At 42.6% G+C, this 17,034-nt stretch overlaps 1 protein-coding gene across 7 annotated transcripts in view; it reads right to left on the reverse strand.

Annotated features, from left to right (window-relative positions):
- The window catches only part of syne1b (spectrin repeat containing, nuclear envelope 1b), a 78,444-nt gene that overhangs the window by 43,213 nt on the left and 18,197 nt on the right, over positions 1-17,034 (reverse strand). For 5 of the 7 annotated variants that reach the window (XM_071498917.1, XM_071498918.1, XM_071498916.1 and 2 more), the window contains 41 exons: positions 16,887-16,999; positions 16,557-16,725; positions 16,361-16,457; positions 15,698-15,900; positions 15,414-15,578; positions 15,175-15,327; positions 14,708-14,851; positions 14,032-14,199; positions 13,684-13,842; positions 13,431-13,595; positions 12,942-13,076; positions 12,314-12,472; positions 11,744-11,952; positions 11,286-11,394; positions 10,932-11,096; positions 10,501-10,668; positions 10,231-10,407; positions 8,894-9,034; positions 8,652-8,812; positions 8,290-8,440; positions 7,421-7,648; positions 7,239-7,337; positions 6,864-7,051; positions 6,584-6,707; positions 6,286-6,452; positions 5,769-5,922; positions 5,033-5,658; positions 4,761-4,940; positions 4,485-4,635; positions 4,168-4,326; positions 3,621-3,803; positions 3,349-3,450; positions 3,032-3,235; positions 2,725-2,932; positions 2,336-2,448; positions 2,046-2,251; positions 1,812-1,961; positions 1,385-1,676; positions 1,101-1,273; positions 625-934; positions 237-401 (listed from right to left, as the gene is read on the reverse strand). In XM_071498917.1, the coding sequence (XP_071355018.1) occupies positions 237-401; positions 625-934; positions 1,101-1,273; positions 1,385-1,676; positions 1,812-1,961; positions 2,046-2,251; positions 2,336-2,448; positions 2,725-2,932; positions 3,032-3,235; positions 3,349-3,450; positions 3,621-3,803; positions 4,168-4,326; positions 4,485-4,635; positions 4,761-4,940; positions 5,033-5,658; positions 5,769-5,922; positions 6,286-6,452; positions 6,584-6,707; positions 6,864-7,051; positions 7,239-7,337; positions 7,421-7,648; positions 8,290-8,440; positions 8,652-8,812; positions 8,894-9,034; positions 10,231-10,407; positions 10,501-10,668; positions 10,932-11,096; positions 11,286-11,394; positions 11,744-11,952; positions 12,314-12,472; positions 12,942-13,076; positions 13,431-13,595; positions 13,684-13,842; positions 14,032-14,199; positions 14,708-14,851; positions 15,175-15,327; positions 15,414-15,578; positions 15,698-15,900; positions 16,361-16,457; positions 16,557-16,725; positions 16,887-16,999 (7,293 nt within the window). Of the gene's footprint in view, positions 1-236; positions 402-624; positions 935-1,100; positions 1,274-1,384; positions 1,677-1,811; positions 1,962-2,045; positions 2,252-2,335; positions 2,449-2,724; positions 2,933-3,031; positions 3,236-3,348; positions 3,451-3,620; positions 3,804-4,167; positions 4,327-4,484; positions 4,636-4,760; positions 4,941-5,032; positions 5,659-5,768; positions 5,923-6,285; positions 6,453-6,583; positions 6,708-6,863; positions 7,052-7,238; positions 7,338-7,420; positions 7,649-8,289; positions 8,441-8,651; positions 8,813-8,893; positions 9,035-10,230; positions 10,408-10,500; positions 10,669-10,931; positions 11,097-11,285; positions 11,395-11,743; positions 11,953-12,313; positions 12,473-12,941; positions 13,077-13,430; positions 13,596-13,683; positions 13,843-14,031; positions 14,200-14,707; positions 14,852-15,174; positions 15,328-15,413; positions 15,579-15,697; positions 15,901-16,225; positions 16,247-16,360; positions 16,458-16,556; positions 16,726-16,886; positions 17,000-17,034 lie in introns of all 7 variants that reach the window. The other 2 variants (XM_071498912.1, XM_071498914.1) reach the window with 1 other exon arrangement.

Below are 17,034 nucleotides of genomic sequence, written 5' to 3' on the forward strand. Positions count from 1 at the left end.
TGCTCAGTCTTTCCTACATGATGAGGAGCTCAGTTATCCTGGAAGATCCTTGAGTCAAGCTACTGCTCCACTGAGAGGAGCCAGTTAAACTGGTCCAAACACCTTCTGACCTAACGATGTCTCCCAGGTGACTCAATGTGGAGGTATTGAGGCTAAAGCTGGAATGGGAGTCCCAGAGTAGATATGATACAAAACACAATGAGGGGCGACATCTCTCAACAGGTAGTCTTTCTCACCTGCACCTTGGAGAGCTTTCTTTTAATAGAGCCTGAGTTTCCTGACAGGTCCGACCAGCGCTGGAGTTCCTCTTTAGCTGAGACCAGCCAGTCATTGAAGTCTCTCACAGCATCAAGATACTGCTCATGCTCCGACACAATGTTTTGCATGGACTGCACTTTACCCTTTGGGGATAAAAAGACAATGTAAACATCATCTACTAGGTACGAATGAGGTACTGGGAAAATATGAATGTGTGAAACAGTATTTGCAAATATTTGATTATATGATTTAAATCTTTGTTAGAGTAAGCCAGATGGTTTGTAACCTTCGCAGTTCACAAATAACTGTCCATTCAATATACTAGTATTTGTAAATACTATTAACCCATGCATGTATCGAGATCACCTTGACAACAGCTGAGATATCAGCAAAATGTGCATTGAGCTCCGCCCTCGACTCTGGTCCAAAGGTCTGGTCACCAGTTTTTTCATGCATCTCCACGGCTTTGTCTGTTAAACGAGACAGTGCTCCTGCGTGAGCGTCCACGTCGGCCTGGATGGCTCTGAGGCGCTCAAGGAAAACAGATTTCTCTTTGAGGCCAGGCTGCTGAGGCAGAGTCATCCCCACCTCCTGCTCCACTGACTCCATCCACTGCTGCAGCTGGCTCTTATTTTCCTGAAAGCTGGTCCACTGGGCCACAGTCCACTCCAGACGACTATGGACAAAGATCAAATGTTATTCAGCAATGCAGAACTGCACATAACCCAACAAATGCATGTTACTCTGGATTATGAACTGTGGTGTCACTGTCATTAGCCCTTCGTCTGACAGTTCTCCCTGGAGGAACAAAAGAGGACAACAGACGAGGACACATTTCTTACCTGTGGCAACTCATTGAAGTCATCAACATGTTGGCCCAGGCATCCTTCAGACTCTGTAGCTGTGAACAAATGGCCTCCTGGCCCTCCATTCTGTTGTGCTTCAGGACCTGTTCTCCTTTTCCCACTGTCATGTTGAGCTTCACCTCACCTTCACCTTTCATTAGCAGGATGTCCTACATGCAGAGGAAAAATAGAAAAAAAACATTTCAGTGTTTCAAGATGTGTCCCGACTACATGGACTCCAATGTTCTGTATTACCTTTGATCAGGGCATTTTTCACTGACCTGCACAAGACCAAGCCTTTTCTCCAGTGTCTCTTTATTTCCAACTGTGCTGTTGAATGAAGCCAGGCGCTCCTGGACTCCACTAAGCCAGGTCCAGGTAGTCTGCAGTGTCTCTTCAAAGGCCTGTTGCTCCTGTAAAGTGAGCTGGCAGCTGCGCAGCCTCTCTCTCACACGCCTCAGCAAAGCCTGGTGCTGTGACTGCAGCTGAGCCGACACCCTCGTCTCACTACCATCGCCTCGCCCACCTTCATTTAGTGCCTGGCCCTCCTGGCATAAACGCTCAAATGAATCCCTGAATGGAAAGAAGTAAAATGTTAAGATATGAGCTTTGATGAATGAAAGGGTTCCGTTTATAAATACTTTGAGACGCTACAAAGACATTAAAAGCCTGTTTTATTTTCTTAGTGGACACACAGACGAGAAGCACCTTTCTTTGAGCACCTCCTGCTGATATTCCTCCACTTGCTCGAGCACAGCCTTTTCAGGACCTCGCTGATTGGCTTCCAACAGATCTGTGGTCATCCTCTTTTCCATATGTTCCAACCACCACCTAAGCTTCTTCAGGCGACCCTCGAACCTACAAGGAATTCAAAATGTCATATTCATAAAGAGGACGGGTTTAGAAAGCGCTTCACAGAACTGGTTCATGTAAGGCTCTTACCCCTTCATGAGGGATGCGCTGTCCTCCAGGATCTGTTGGTTCTGTCTGCACTGCTCCACAAAGCTGTCCCAGTCCTGCTGGATGGAGGAAAGGTGCTGCTGGACCTGCCCAGCACTGGCTTTGGGAAGATGGAGTAGGAGCTTCTCTCCTTCTTCACAGACCTGTGTAAGACGTACCTCACCCTCCTCCACGCGATCCATGGCGCCCTGACAGACAACCCAAACCACTTTTAGCTCTGTACTTGTAACTCCTGGCATTTATGATATTTTTAAATCAGGACGTAGCTCTACCTTTAACTTCTGTAGTTTGCGTTCCACAATTTGTGTGTCCCCAGATCGGTCAGAGCATTCTTTCACTATCTCCCTCTGTTCAGAAAGCCAGCGATGGAACTCCTGGACTAGGTCTGAGCAGCAAGGGACAGAGATGATTAGTATCTGGTGTAGACTCAAACCAAATCAAGTTTTTTTTTCCTGCTAAAAGCACAAAAACTAGCCTCATATGCAGATGCTTTGCCTTTAAAAAACCAAGACGGGAAAAGGAATAGGAAGCTAACTGTGTAATGTCTTGTAGAATATATAAATAAACTATAACACATTAGAAACTTGTGTGTAAGCCACCGCATCAAGTGAGCACTTAGTGAAAATACGTATTTTCTTCAGATGGTTTTCAGATTCCTCACCGTTGAACTGCTGCTGCAGACAGTTCTGCAGTGACGCCAGCGTCCGGGCAGAAAGCTGGTTCACAGACTCATAAGTCTTGATGAGATCAGTGAGTGCTGAACCCAGACCAGCCAGCTCCTCAGAGGGATATTTTCTACACAGGGTGTTGAGGCTCTCCCTGGTAGAGTCAATGCTTCCCTGCTGATTTTGCAGCTCTTTCTGAAGATCCTTCATAACGTACAGAATATTCAAAAAGTTGATCAGCTGATTCTCATCTCGGATTTATAGGAAAAGAAGGGCTGATTATAATAATGATCAACACTGTACCTTCACTCTGCAGATGTCCTCAGGATCTGATCCAGTGGGAGAGGAGACCAGGGAGTCCTCCATACTTTTTAGCCACGCAGACATCTGTGAGATGTAATCTTCCAGCTGTTTCCTTTGGAAACTGAAGTCCATGAGGTTTCCCCTGGCCTGCTCATGTAGCTTCTGAACAGTGCTAATCTTCTTCCGCAGGTCATTCTCCAGCACCTGCAGCAAGTGGAATATAAGTTTGTATGTGCTACGTATGCATATGAAGAAGGGAGCCCCACTTCTTCTGTAGGGAAAAACAGAACAAATAAGATTATAATCATATTTATTACCTGCAATTTCGCAGGAGTCTCTTGACTTTGACTACACTTCTTCAGCTCTGAGACTTTGCTCTGCAGGGCTTCAAGTTTCTGCTCTTTCTCACCCATTTCAGCCTGTGGACATATCAAATGAGAAAAGCATCCATTACACCTTTCTGAGTGGCTTTGTTTTGTAATTTACAAGATACTGAACTCTGTGGCTGTGGCAACATAGTGTGTGCACATAAGTTAGAGTTTCATTTAATTTTAATTTAATATTTGCCTTGTCGTATCAGAAACCATACCTGTAACACAGAGAGCCTTTCCGACACCTTCTGACTGTTGTTGAGGTTGTTCAGGCTTTCATTTAGTTCAATCACACAGCTGCTGGTCCAGCTCTCAATATCCTCGCTGATTTTACGCACATCATCCCACAGAGCTACACTCTGGTTCAGGCGATCAATGTTGTCATCTATTTTCTCGGACACCTGAGGAGAGGATTCAATAAGCCACAAATGTTGCCGGGAGCTTTTATGTTTTATATCAGGTTGCACTGCTAATGCAACATAACATAAAGTACAAGCAAATGCTTCTAGACCATTTTGTGTATACAAATTGTACATAGCAATTAAGATTATTCTGATTCTGGCACAAACTGATATTGGCAGAAACTTTCAGGTAGCACGTGAAGCAAAGTTTTGACATATTTTTGTCAATGGATAAGGCTGGAAATATTTAATCATTTTGTACTTGTCAACAAATATCATTATAAAACCAAACCCAGAAATGAATTGATCCCTCTAAGAACCAAAGTCTATGTAGCTACAACATCATGACTGTAGTCAGACTTACATCCAGCCACTGATCCACAAGTGTCTCCATATCCTTCTTCATCATTTCAGAGTCACAGTCAGGGATCTTCCTCAGTTCATTCACTAGTTGCTTTCCTTTGCTGGAAAACTGGTCCAGGTCATGTTGCTTGCCAGTCATCTCTGTCTTCACCGCCTCATGCTAGAAATGGAGCAAACACAGTGAGGAATCTGATGACCCATCATAAAGGCAAAACCCAGGACTTTTAGTGTAAGAAAGTGAAATCACATCCTCAAAGATATATATTTTACTAAGCTTAACAAGACGTTGATAGAAAATGTTTTGACTTTTATTCTGACCTTGGTTAGTGACCTCTTGGTTTCCTCATGGTCCTTCAGAACAGAGCTTATGTCAACCAGAGGCTCAGTGCTCTCAATTATGCTGCTGATGGAGGTTTTCAGGATTTGGTATTCCCTCATGAGCTCTACAAGAACATTGCACTGCTCCTGTCTGTCAAAGAAAGAGTGAACTATATTACCCAAACAAGCTTATACATATATAAATCACAATCCAGTGCATAAAAGAGACAAGAAAAAAACACATGCCAACAGAAGTGTTAAAAAGGGATGAAAAACCTCTCTGTGATGAGCCTCTTGGTGTCCTCCCACGTGGTCTCCAGCAGACTGATTTCCCTCAGCACCTCCCCAGCCAACTCTGCATCTCTCTGGGCCAGCTGGTTGCCCTTGTCCCTCAGCCACTGCTCCTCATGCTGGTGAGACTGTAGCTCATCCTCCAGCTGATTAAAGAACCTCAGCCTGACACACAGAGGGATAACACGCTGCTATGTTTGGTACTTGCCCAAAATGGTAAAATTATCACTGATATCACTGATGTTATATTGCTTTACCTCTGCTGCAGAGCATGTAGGCTCGGCTCTTTGAAGCTCTGGTGATCTGCTTTTTCTTCGATGTCCTCCACAGCTTTGAGCAGCTGCTCTTTCCTCTGTCTAAATGAGGTCCACAGAGCCCCCAGAGCCTCTGCCTCACTCTGCTTGGTACCAAGTAGGTTCCTCACTGTGTCCAGCTCAGCACTGAGTGAATCAGCCAGCATTCGACATGACTTGCGAGACCCCTCTTCAGCACCAATGTGAAGATGGCTTTTGCAGAGACTACTGTCCAGATTCACAGCCAGAGTCTCAAGATGGGTAATGTCTGGGACAATAGTGGCCAGTTCCTGCTGCAGCTCTTCTACTCTTCCACGATCCCAGCTCCCTGCGCTCTCCACAGTCTGTCTCAGACCCCGCAACACCCCTGCTGCCACACTGTGGGTCTGCAGAAAAGCCTCAAGCCTTTCCAGGCACTCTAACTGGAGCTCAGCTATGTGCTGGGCCTCTAGGAAGGGCTGCAGACAGCTGTCTGCTCTGCTGCGGAGGAGCTGTGCATCACCAGGCTCACAGAACTGACAGAGCTTCTCACTCTGCTGCTCCAGGCTCTGTCTCACACTGGACTGCTTCTGCAGGGCCACCTGGGTCTCCTGTCAACAGCAAGCCATAGAGGATCAGGTGTTGCTCTTGAGCAAGATGCTATTCATCTGCTCACTGATGCAGTATTCTGCATGCAGAAATGGAAAGCAATAAATCTTACCTTTACTTGTGCGGTGGCAGACTGCAGATTGCTAATGTTGATTTGAGAAGCCGAGTGCAGATTTGAGAGCATGGCCTCACTCCATTGGGAGAATTTAAGCAGGGCCTGGTCAAACTGCTCCATAAGGGAGAGGTGGTTCTGAAGCTCTTTGACTCTGTGGGACAAATGGCAGCATAATGAATCAAATTAATATTGGTATTTAGATATTTATAAAAATTGATTTTCTTTTCAAGAGCCCTGATGTGGGAAATCCTATTCATCAAATAATATTTCCAACATTGTCCAGTAAAAGCAAGAATAAGTGATACAGAGTAAAAGACCTTTGATAGGAAACACACTCTATTCACTCTATCATATATGTTGCTGAGTCATGTTAAATTTCACTGCTGCAATAATCTACTCCACATGAGATTAATATTTCCATCTCACATGAAATATGCTGCTCTTGATATATTAATGCTTCAGACATGACCTGTGAGGAAAATTACTATAAAAAAGTCAAACTATGTTACTGTACCTTTGAGGTAGAGCTTCATTTTGAATGTGCAATCTCCTCTGCAGACTCTCCAGCTCGTCTTTCAGCTGCCTCACTGTCTCTTCAGGTGCAGTAGGATACAATGAGGTCCCCAGAGATACTAGTTCAGCATGAGCTGGCTCAAGGTACTGGACTTCAGAGTGCAAGGCCTGCAAGGAAAACCATTTATTTATTTATGTATTTTTGATTATAAATCATTAATTTAGCTTTTCTTTTAGGGTTAAGACTTGGTTTTAGATGTGTTAGTAGAACAATGTGAATTTGTGTGTATGTATTGTACCTGCAGATCTTGTATCTCTGTGCGGAGTTTGGCTTTATCAGCTGGCAGACACTGACTCTCTGGTTTGGATGCAGATTCACTCCTCTCCAAGCAGGAAACAAAGTTTGAACGTTGCTTCTCATACCTACAACACATCAGTAGAAACACTGGTACCAGTAACTGTATAAAAATCTGATTTATGTTTCCATTTTCACAGGCAAAGTGGAAGGTACATTCATTATTCATTATTCTCATGCTATTAAAATCCCAGGAAGTATCCTGTCTGTTAAATAGCTCTTACTTTTGCCAAAGAGAAAGCAGGTTCTCCAAAGTGTTCTGTTTGTCCTTTGCCTCCTGTATATTTTGGTCATAGCTGGAGTTTAGCTCTGTCACAGTCCTCTCTGCTTGCTCTTTGTCACTGAGTCTGCGAGCGCCAGCTGACAGAGACAGCAATGTTCCCTTTAGCCTTTCCAGACTCTGACAGACATCCTGGGAAACAATAATCATAAAAGACCGTGACTCACACAGCATAATCTATGAGCTGAGAACTGGCACTGCAGTAAGCTTTGCACTTCAATTTCAAATACTATTGATATGAATTTTCTTTTTTAATTAGAGGAGCAAAGAAAATGATTGTTCGCTAAAAGCATAGAGAAAATTCAGGACAACTGAATACCATGTGGTTCTGAAGAGCTTTGTAGGTCTCTGAGGAGGAGGTGCAGGATTTGATAGGATGTTCCAGTTTCGTATGTAGTTCACTGAGAGAATCTTGCACCTAAGAGACAATAAAGATCACACATGTATGTTCATACCTTTCTTAAATACGACTCTGTATCAAGATCACCAGACCTTTCTTACCGTCTCGAGGCTTGTTTCAAACTTCTGCTGGTGAGAGGAGCTTTCCTCCAGCTGTCCATCAAGCTGCTGTACACTCTCCCTCAGCTCCTCCCAGTACCTGCCGATTTGGGTCAGACGAGCCTTGATGCGAGCTGCCTCCCCTGAAGATACAAACTGGGCCAGCGCCTGGGAATCTGCCTCCAGCTGAGAAAGGACCTCAGCTCGCCCCTGAAGCTCTGTACCAACAGCCTGGAACATGCACATATGGATGCAAAACAATTAACAAAGCAAGCCTGAGACAATCACAAGTCTTTTATAACTGTCCAGAGGAGGTGAAACAATAATTTTTGAGTTTTGTTTGGCACGGTTGAGTGATATACACTTTTGTCAAAACGTGGCGCCTGCTTTGCTCACAATGCAACTCAACTGCAGACAGTTCAGTTCAGAGACTGTAGCCACTACCCATTAGCATTAGATGAGCTCCCCTGTAATGTTACCAATCAACAGTTGCCATTTAAATCATTGCAACAATAAATGATAACATATTCTTGGTGCATGTTTCACTGAACAAAGCTTTCTACAGAGCTACTCCTCCAAATAGCACAGCAGCTTGAAGCTGTGAGCACTGAAACTACAAAATCTAAAAAAACATACAGACAGTTCCTTATTCTTTGTGTTGATGATGGAGAGCTAATGCAGGTGTCAGAGAGAGAGACAGTGTGTTGGTGATGGGCGGAGAAGGTCTGTGTCTGTGCCTGCTAACACCAATGGCTCCTTGAGAAGGCCTTATTGATTTTACCGGTAGTGTTAAGTGGTTTTTGTGGTTGATGCTTGTTGGCAAAGATTAGGACACAAGTGGGTTGTGAGCTGCATAGTTCACAACACTTTACCTTTACTGTTTTGATCTGTTGCTCAAGAGGCAAAGTAGAAGATTTCACTGCATCCAGCTGCTTTTCCTTTTCAGATATCCACAAGGAGAAGGTTTCAAACCCAGTTCCGAACTGATCCCACTGAGTTTTCATTTCCTCCAGAGCCTGGACACTGGAGCACAAGAGTAGAAATTATAAATCGGCAGAGTAATAGTTGCAAATAAAATCTTAGCATTTTTATCTGAGTCCTTGAGATTGTGTTATTATTACACAAACATATTCTAAACTGACTTTTAAATATGACTGAGGATTTTCAAATACTATCTGAAGTCTCCTCAAACATTATTTAGCACATGAAAATTGAATCTAATCCATCTTCTTACTCTTTTTTGAGCCCAGCCTCCACTTTGTCCACTTGCTCACTGAGGGAACGAGCTTGTTGTAAAAGCAGAGTCTTGTTTTTGGGACCAAGCTGAATTTCTGTCGCTCTCTTCAGCAATGTGTTCATGTGTGAGGCCTCTGCTTCACACTGCTTCAACAACACCTGTTTACAAAACAAAGAATATTGTAATATTCTCCATGAAGCTACACACAAAATGTCAAGGGTAAAACACATGATACTTACCTTAGCCTGGTCAAGTTCAACCGCCAGGCTCTCTGGACTGCTGAAGTTCAGGTCTCTGTCCATTGTTGAACGGGCCTTGTTGACAAACTCATGCACTGCTTCCTGCTGGCTGTCAAACTCCTGCCAGGCTGCCAGTGTGACCTGGAGTCGATGACAATGGCTCAAAATAAGTGATGCCAAAATGAAAATCAATTCTATTCACACAGAACTTACTGCTATCACAAGCCCTTGATATAAGTCAGAGCAAGAAAAGAATTATCACCTAATGGCAGAAATCCCAGATCAACATCCCCACCAGAGGAGCACAGTGACTCACGACTGTTCTTACAGACCACATCATTATCTCCATGGGGGGGGGGGTGTCAGCATATTGACAGAGGTAGTACAGATAATAATTTGCTAACACCTCCTCCCACTGGGGAGTAATTCTGCTAATAAAAAGCCGTGAACATGAAATTCATTGGTTTGCACCTTACAAATGATCTTTCACCTAGATCTATAATGCATCCTTGATGGTACAGAGAAGCCCAACACAGTTTCCATTTCATGACTCCCAACCCCACCCCTGTATAAAAGCACCACTGAGAGTATGACTCACTGCATCACTATCTTCTAAAGGAACTGTGACGCCTCGGACAGCAAGTCCCTCCAGCAGAAAACATCAATCAGACCTCTCCATCCTCTCTATCTATTCAAGACATTCTCCACAAATGCTGCATCTGCAAAGCCTACTGCATTAACAGCAATCCCTCTCCTCTTGTCCATGACCAGGCTCTTTTCTGTCTACAAAATGTTTGGTTCCCTTTAATTCACTTAACTTGACTTCATTATTCAATTATTTATTTACTTATAAGGGACAACACACAATAATTAGTTGGCCACAAGGTTCAATTCTATTTACAGTCCCTGAGCAAGTTGATGCTGTACATTAAAAGACACAAACAAGACAGAGACATAGTAAAAACCATTACCCAGCAGATACTGACTTTAAAAGCACATATATACAGACAAGACTAAACATCCCAAACTGCAAAACCAGAGATCGCAGCATTTTACAGCAGAGGTGAAATAAACAAAGTTTCAGAACAAATTCTTACACTTTATTGACATAACATTAACCTGCAGAGAAAATGGCACAGGCCACATTTTTAGTGAATGAGGCAACTCATGGCATCATTGAATAACTTAATTGATCATGAGATGAGATGTGTCAGGATTCATCTCCTGTCTGACAGTGACTGACTGATCGGTAACCTTCAGTTTTTAAGTCTGAAAACTTCAATCCAATGCAAATGTTTTGTGCTGGCAAAGTTTCCTGAATCACAAACATTGTTCACCTCGAGGCTTTGCTCCTGTGAATCCATATTCTGCTCCATTTTGCTGAGCGTGTTCTCCAAACTCTGCAGGTCCTGCTGCAGAGTTTCTCCCAGACCCTCCTCAGCCTGAAGCTGCTGTCCTCTGGTGATCAGCTGCTGGACATCTTTCCTCTTCAGCTTCAGCCGTTTCAGCAGTTGCTGTAGGAAGAAAGGAACATTCAATTTAATCTAAAGTTACCCCCATGAGTAAAAACAATGAAAATATAAAATTACACTTATGTGGTTGAGTACCTGGTGAACAAGCAGCAGTTGTTGAGCTTCTCTAACAGTTGGACAGTCCAGTATTTTGGTGACTTCAGCCTGTGCCTCTTTCTGCCCCTGAACAAGATCATCCAGAGTAGTTTGTACTTCTTCCCTGAACTGTACACAGTCCCCGACAGCCAGCACCATCTTCTCAGCCTGGAAGATAAAACACAGAAAAATACAGTGTAATAACAACAATGATAAACTGATAAACCAATCAAATATATATCTTACCTATAAATGAAGGTGCTATGATAATTAATTAATGATCTAATCACAGATTATCTGTTGTTCTAGTTTTGTTTTCTGTCTTTGAATAAGGTTAAAATATTGAGGTAGTAAACTGTTGATTTCCAGAGGGGATATATTGTGTGGATTGTGACTGGGACCTGATCAGAACAAGTGGAAGTTTCACCCACCTCTACGAGTGAAGCAAGAAGACCCTTAAAATCAGTAGAAAGCTTGTTCAGTGCACTTCCCTGCCTCTGGGCATCGCTGTCAGCGCAGATTTCTATCAGTGCGGCCAAACGGGTCTTCAGCCAGCCAAGATTCCCCTCCTGTAGCTCTGCATCGTTCCTAAGCTCCTGCACACAACAACAGAGTGTGATACACACCATGTGGTCAAAAGAGTCATCTGACGCAAAGTGTTTTTATTGTGTCATCTCCTCAGGGGTGACACTGACAAGAGAGCAGCACATCACAAGTGACAGGTCACAGAGGAGGTGAGGAGGAGACTGTCAGTGGACACCACAGTGTGGCTGTGAAGTACTCACCATGATGGTAGCCTTCACCTGGCTGTACTTTCTGGGGTCGTTGGCTCGGTTTCTCAGCAGCCTCAGTTGGCTTTCTTTAGATATGAGCCAGCAGGAGAATTCAGCGTACCTGTTTCACACCATGAAGGGAGATGTCAGGAATAAATGACACGTGCACTTTAATGTAATCAAAACATCTAACTCAAAAGTATAATTTAACTTCAGAGCCTAATGGGATATGGATATATATATATATATATATATATATATAAACCATAGTAAGTGTGAATGGTCTGAATCTGTCTCTTGTCCTCACCACAACTACTGCTCTCTATCTCAAATGAATGAAGGAATTTCAACATGATTACTTTGGGTATGTAATGAATGCGCAACACTGTGTGGGAATGCATAACACATTCTTCTGCAGTGATTCTACAACTTCAGCTAAACTGCACCCTTTTGCTGAAAGATTACTGCACCTTGTGTTGTACTCCTTCCATTTATCTGGGTGCTGCAGTATCTTCTGGTAGGTGTTGTCAATTTCCTCTTGGACCTCAGCGAAGTCCTTCCTCGCTGTTTCCAGGGTCTGGTGAGCAGGGTCACCCTCGGGGAGTTTTTGACAAAGTTCCTCCATCAGCTGCAGCCTTTTCTCACAGATGGACTGAGGGCCCTTTTCCCTAAAGAAGGCCTAACGTAGAGAAAACACAGACGAGTGAACACCATGAACACAGGGTATCGTTGGTTTTAGTCCTGTTAGAGAAAAAAACAAATGTCCTATTGCTTTACATTCAGTGGAATATCTGTATGTAATTTCCTGTGTCTGTCATGATTTGACAAATAAGATGTTACGGGAATAAAATATTAAATTTTTAAAACATTGAAGAGAAAAAATGCTGCTGGAGGACAGTATTTAGTTGAGCCTCAGTTCTTTTAGATCAGGTTAATCAAAATCTTCCCAAGCTGCTACACAGCAGTGAATCTGCATTGAATTATTTCATACTGAGTAAATCAATACATGAAACTCGGCCAGCCAGCCGTGCCCTGCTCACCCTGTGCTCCTTGATGAGCCTCTCGCTCCCCATGCTAGCCAGGTGGCGGTTCTCCCTGGTCACCTCCGCCTGGCACTCCTGCAGCGACAACATCAGCTTGCTCCTCTCCACCTCCACTTTCAGGTGCAGGAGGTGAAAAGGAGCATCTGTCTGGATATCCTGAAATAGAGAAATACAACAACAACTAGTCCAACTATCTCAACCAGAACCAAACCTCATGTTAATCTGCTTGTTCTAATTCACATTTGTGATGATAGAATAATTAAAACCAAACAAAAGAGTTTGTGTTTTTGGGATTTGTGAAAAAATACATTGATATTTTCAATTGAATTAATGCAACATGAAGACTGTGATAATTAGTCATGTGACCCATATGTATGTATTACATGTGTGAATTCTCTTGTAATTTTACTGAGCGAATCTGAAAAAGCTGCAGGTGAAATGCATTGTTTGCTCTTAATAAAAGTCACAATGGAGCCATTTCAATGTGCAGTGGTTAGTGTTTATTTTCCCACCTGTAGACGTGAGTGTTGTACACTGTTGACTAAATTCAAGTTATGTGATTTCACGTGTGCAGATTGATGTGACTGCAGCCTATGTTCACTATGTCACTATGCATGGCACCAACCTTCCAGTGCTTGTGGAGCTTCCTGACTGTTTCCTGCAGCGACTGTTGCTCCTGCTCCGGCAAAATGTCTGTCAGCTCATCACAAGCCTTCAGGAAAGTATTCAAGACTCTCTGGTCCAGCTGACCAAAGAATTCCTGCAAAAAACATCAACTCCTCATCATGTTTCACTCTTTGTACAGGACTGGTTATGTATTATTTACATGCAATTTACTTATTCTATTGTATGTTCCAGGTAGCATCTGCTCCATGCTGCACTGGGACTAATGTTGGTATTTATATAGATATGTTATTGGTACTGGGACCTCAGAGAGTAGGTTGATGTAAGACCAGGTTTTGGGTGCCTCATCTAAACACTTAATGCTGTTTACACATAAGAAAACTGTGAAGTAACCATGACGGTTTAGTGCACTGGTCTATAGGGCGCAGTGTATTATGGGTAATTTAGGGTACACTTGAGAGATTGAAAAAAAAAAGACCAATAATATTACTGTGTGTTTCTTGAGCAGCTCCTCTGGGTTGCCTCTCTCTGTCAGACAGCTCTGTGCCATTTTAAGAACCTTCTCCAGCTCCACCCGTGACTCATCAAACCTCTTCATGAGGCTGCTGTTCGCCTCTACGTGCCTCCGCCACTCTGTGGATTCTTTAATCATGGTCTAAACACACAGACAAGTAATAGTAATGCTTTAACAGCTTAAACACATCTAAAGGTTGCACAGAACTGAAACAGGCCTTGTGTTGTACCTGTGAGGACGCCTGCAGGTCTCCCACTCTTTTCTGCAGAAGACTCATGTCCATGTGCTGGAGGGTTTTACTGCTGTTCATTATTTTCTGGATAGTCTGGTGGTTTCTCTCTATCACTGTCAGACACTTCTTACAACTGTGCGTGAAGGTCGCCAGCTCCTGCAGAATTCAATGACAAGCAGGGTTTTAGCCATTTGTTCATATCCTGAGGCTACGGCTAAGACTTGGTTCTCCAAAACAGGACATTAAAGAACACCTGGAATTTTTAATGTAATTTCTTTATCCATGTATCTAAAAGTCATTCAATAAAACTGGTTCCATGTTGGGCGCTGCCCTGAAACTACTTACCTGGCATCTCTGTTTAAAGTCTACTGGTCCCTCAGAGTCTGTGCTGCTGGTGATGTGACTGGCCTTCTCCAGAGCCTGATAAAAGCCTGTAATGTTCTTCTCCATTTCTTCCAGTGGAGGCAATAAAGACTGGGACTCCCTCAGCAGGGGCAAACTTCTCTCCCTCACCTGATTGGAGGACAGCATGCTGATTAAAGTGAATCTCAGATGACTGATATGTTGTTTTGATCTTACATCAATAAAAATAGCAAATAGCAAATTGAATTTTGGCGTCATGTCAGCATTTCATTTCTGTGGAAAATCCTGCATCCATGGAGATATTGAGTGTGTAAAAACAACATATTTTCACTGCAATCAATTACATTTTACATTTTATTACATTATCTACATTTTATTTTTTATCTAAAAATAACTTGTACCAGAAATATGTGAAAGGTTTCGGTTTCCTTCTGGGTTAGATTGGGTAACTTGATATTCAGCTGAATTATTTTGTGGTTGCTACAATAAGGTTAATACGGGTGAAAAAAATATGTATAAATCAGTTTGTATTAGATCAGGCAGATGACAGGGATAAAAACATAAAATACTGGCACAAAACTTCAGTTACAGTATGAGCGGCACATTTAAAGACAGGTTAAACCACTGAATGAGAAACTGCATAATGACATGCACACACCTTGCTCAGCTGCTCTTTGATCGAGGCCATCACAGCCATCATCTGTGAAACCTCCTCCTGTGGAGTGTCTTTGGTCAGCAGCTGAGCGGTCCGGCTTGCTGCCTTACAGGCTGCTTCCATAGCCGGCACTTTGTGCTTGATTTCCTACAGGAAGTTGGGATATACAAATTATATATTGTAAACAGTATTAATATTGCATTATACAAAGAGGTGTGTCTGTTGTTGAGCCCAGCCTCACTCATTTGAACGGGGTGGACAAAATAGTAGGAACACTTGTCAACCACCACACACACCACACCACAAACTGCAGCCCCGGAAATGATCACACAATTGAATCAACATCTCTTCAACAAAACTCAACAAACACTAAATATTAAAACCTTCATGAAGGTAGGATTTACTGCAGGACTATTGAATTAAGCTGCATTAGTTATAGCCAAGTGTTCCTAGTAAACATGACTGTTTACCTCAACATCTTGAACAAAGGCTCTGACGTTCAGGAAAGATACTTGGACAGGCGCAGTCAGCTTCTCATTGGTTGCATCCATGAACATTTTTAAGGTATTAATACCATCTTGGTAGTCTTGCCTCAGCTTATCCACCTCATCCGCTCTTGCATACTGCCAGTGAAACAGAGAAAGATGAATTTGATAACTAAAAAAATTCCGCTGTATCGTTTTGTTCATGTTATATTTGTTGCATTTACATGTTTGACTTTGACGAATAGCTCCCTCCATCTCCCGTTCAGAAGAAGAAGCTGCTGCTTCAGATCTCGTGACACTGTCTCGTCACAAGTCTCAATGAGGAAGTTCCCAGCATCATTCATGTCCATGTGCTGCTGGATCCAGTGAGAGAGGTTTCTGAAGAAATCCTAAAGAAGAGAGGGAAAAAAAGACCAATCCTGTGTAAATGCTCATCATACAGTCATTTAAAGCCATGGATACTGTGTCCATGGTGGAAACATCCCTCACACTCAGTGACTGTACTTACACGTTTGGCATTCTCAGACTGGTTGAGCATCTGCTCAGCATCCTCCAGCCAGGCTTGCAGAGCTGCCACTGTGCTACTGTACTTCTCCCAGTTAGAGATCACCTCCTCCAGCATGCTGCGAACACTCCGCACCTCCAGAGCCAGATTCTTCCACTGAGCTGTGGCATCACTGAGGAATTTACTTACCCCCTCTGCTTCATCAACTGAAAATCAAATATGGAACTAGTTCAGTTCAGTTAAAACCAATACATGTGTCAAATATACAAAACACAGCTTTTGATCATGTCATTAAGCCATTCAGCTGATCCTACAGTGTATTAGGTCAGAACGATCATGCTAAAGTAGCATTTCAGCTGATGTTAGATTACCATTATGTTGTCATGCATAATGCAACACTATGATTTTTCTGTTCTGGGGGTAAAAGTATGTTAGAAAAGAAAAGCGCAGCCCCACATTCACAGAAAGAAATGGCTCAGGAGACAGGCAAGGTTAAGGTTTTAAAGATTGTCAGACTGTTTTTGGACTTACCTCTGTTACAGGTCTTAGACCCTGTAACATGAAATCAATAATAAGACCATTTACTTTGAGCCCAAATAAACATGTATATATGTATCATATATATAAGCAATAGTCAACTTGCAAGAAAACATAAAAAAGTCTTACTTGAACTATCAGACTTTACATAAACCTCTGCAGCTTGCTTGAGGGCTGTGAAGATTATCTCATACTGCTCAAAGAACTTGTGGCCTTCAATGAAAGTCTGGGATAGAAAGTCAGACAAAAGTAATAATACTAAATAGTTTGAAAGACACAGTGGAATAATAATTCTTCTGCTACAGTGCTAATTATTTCAACTCACAAGGTAGCTTTGCAGCAGGAGCTCAACTGAGTCCCGTCGGCCATATTTAATGATCCAAGACTTGAGCTTTGATTCAGCCAACACAAGAAATGCCATCAGCCGATACTTGATTTCCCAGAATTCCAGTTTGATCAAGTGAGCGTGTGATGATGTAGACACAAAATTAAACCTGCAAATTAAACAAATGTTCACTATTCATATCATTTAATCTTAAAAGAGGTCAAAAACAGAACATCATGTTTAATTCTAAGATTTTTTTGGTTAAACCAGCACATAAATTTGCATTGTGGGACAAGCAGTAAATCTTAATGATTCTGATAAAGCTCAGACCGTTCAGCCATGTCTTGGAGCTGCTCAGGTGGGACAGGTACCCCATTCACTGATCTGTCCTTGTGGATCTGGTGGAAGGGTTGTCTGTGCGATTCCAGGTTTTTTAATACTTCCTGCAAAATTCAAACATAAAATCATGATTACACTG

The sequence above is a fragment of the Trachinotus anak genome, unplaced genomic scaffold (genome assembly GCF_046630095.1).
Source record: "Trachinotus anak isolate AG129_WGS33_773 ecotype Australia unplaced genomic scaffold, CSIRO_AGI_Tana_v1 ptg000015l, whole genome shotgun sequence".
NCBI lineage: Eukaryota > Metazoa > Chordata > Actinopteri > Carangiformes > Carangidae > Trachinotus > Trachinotus anak.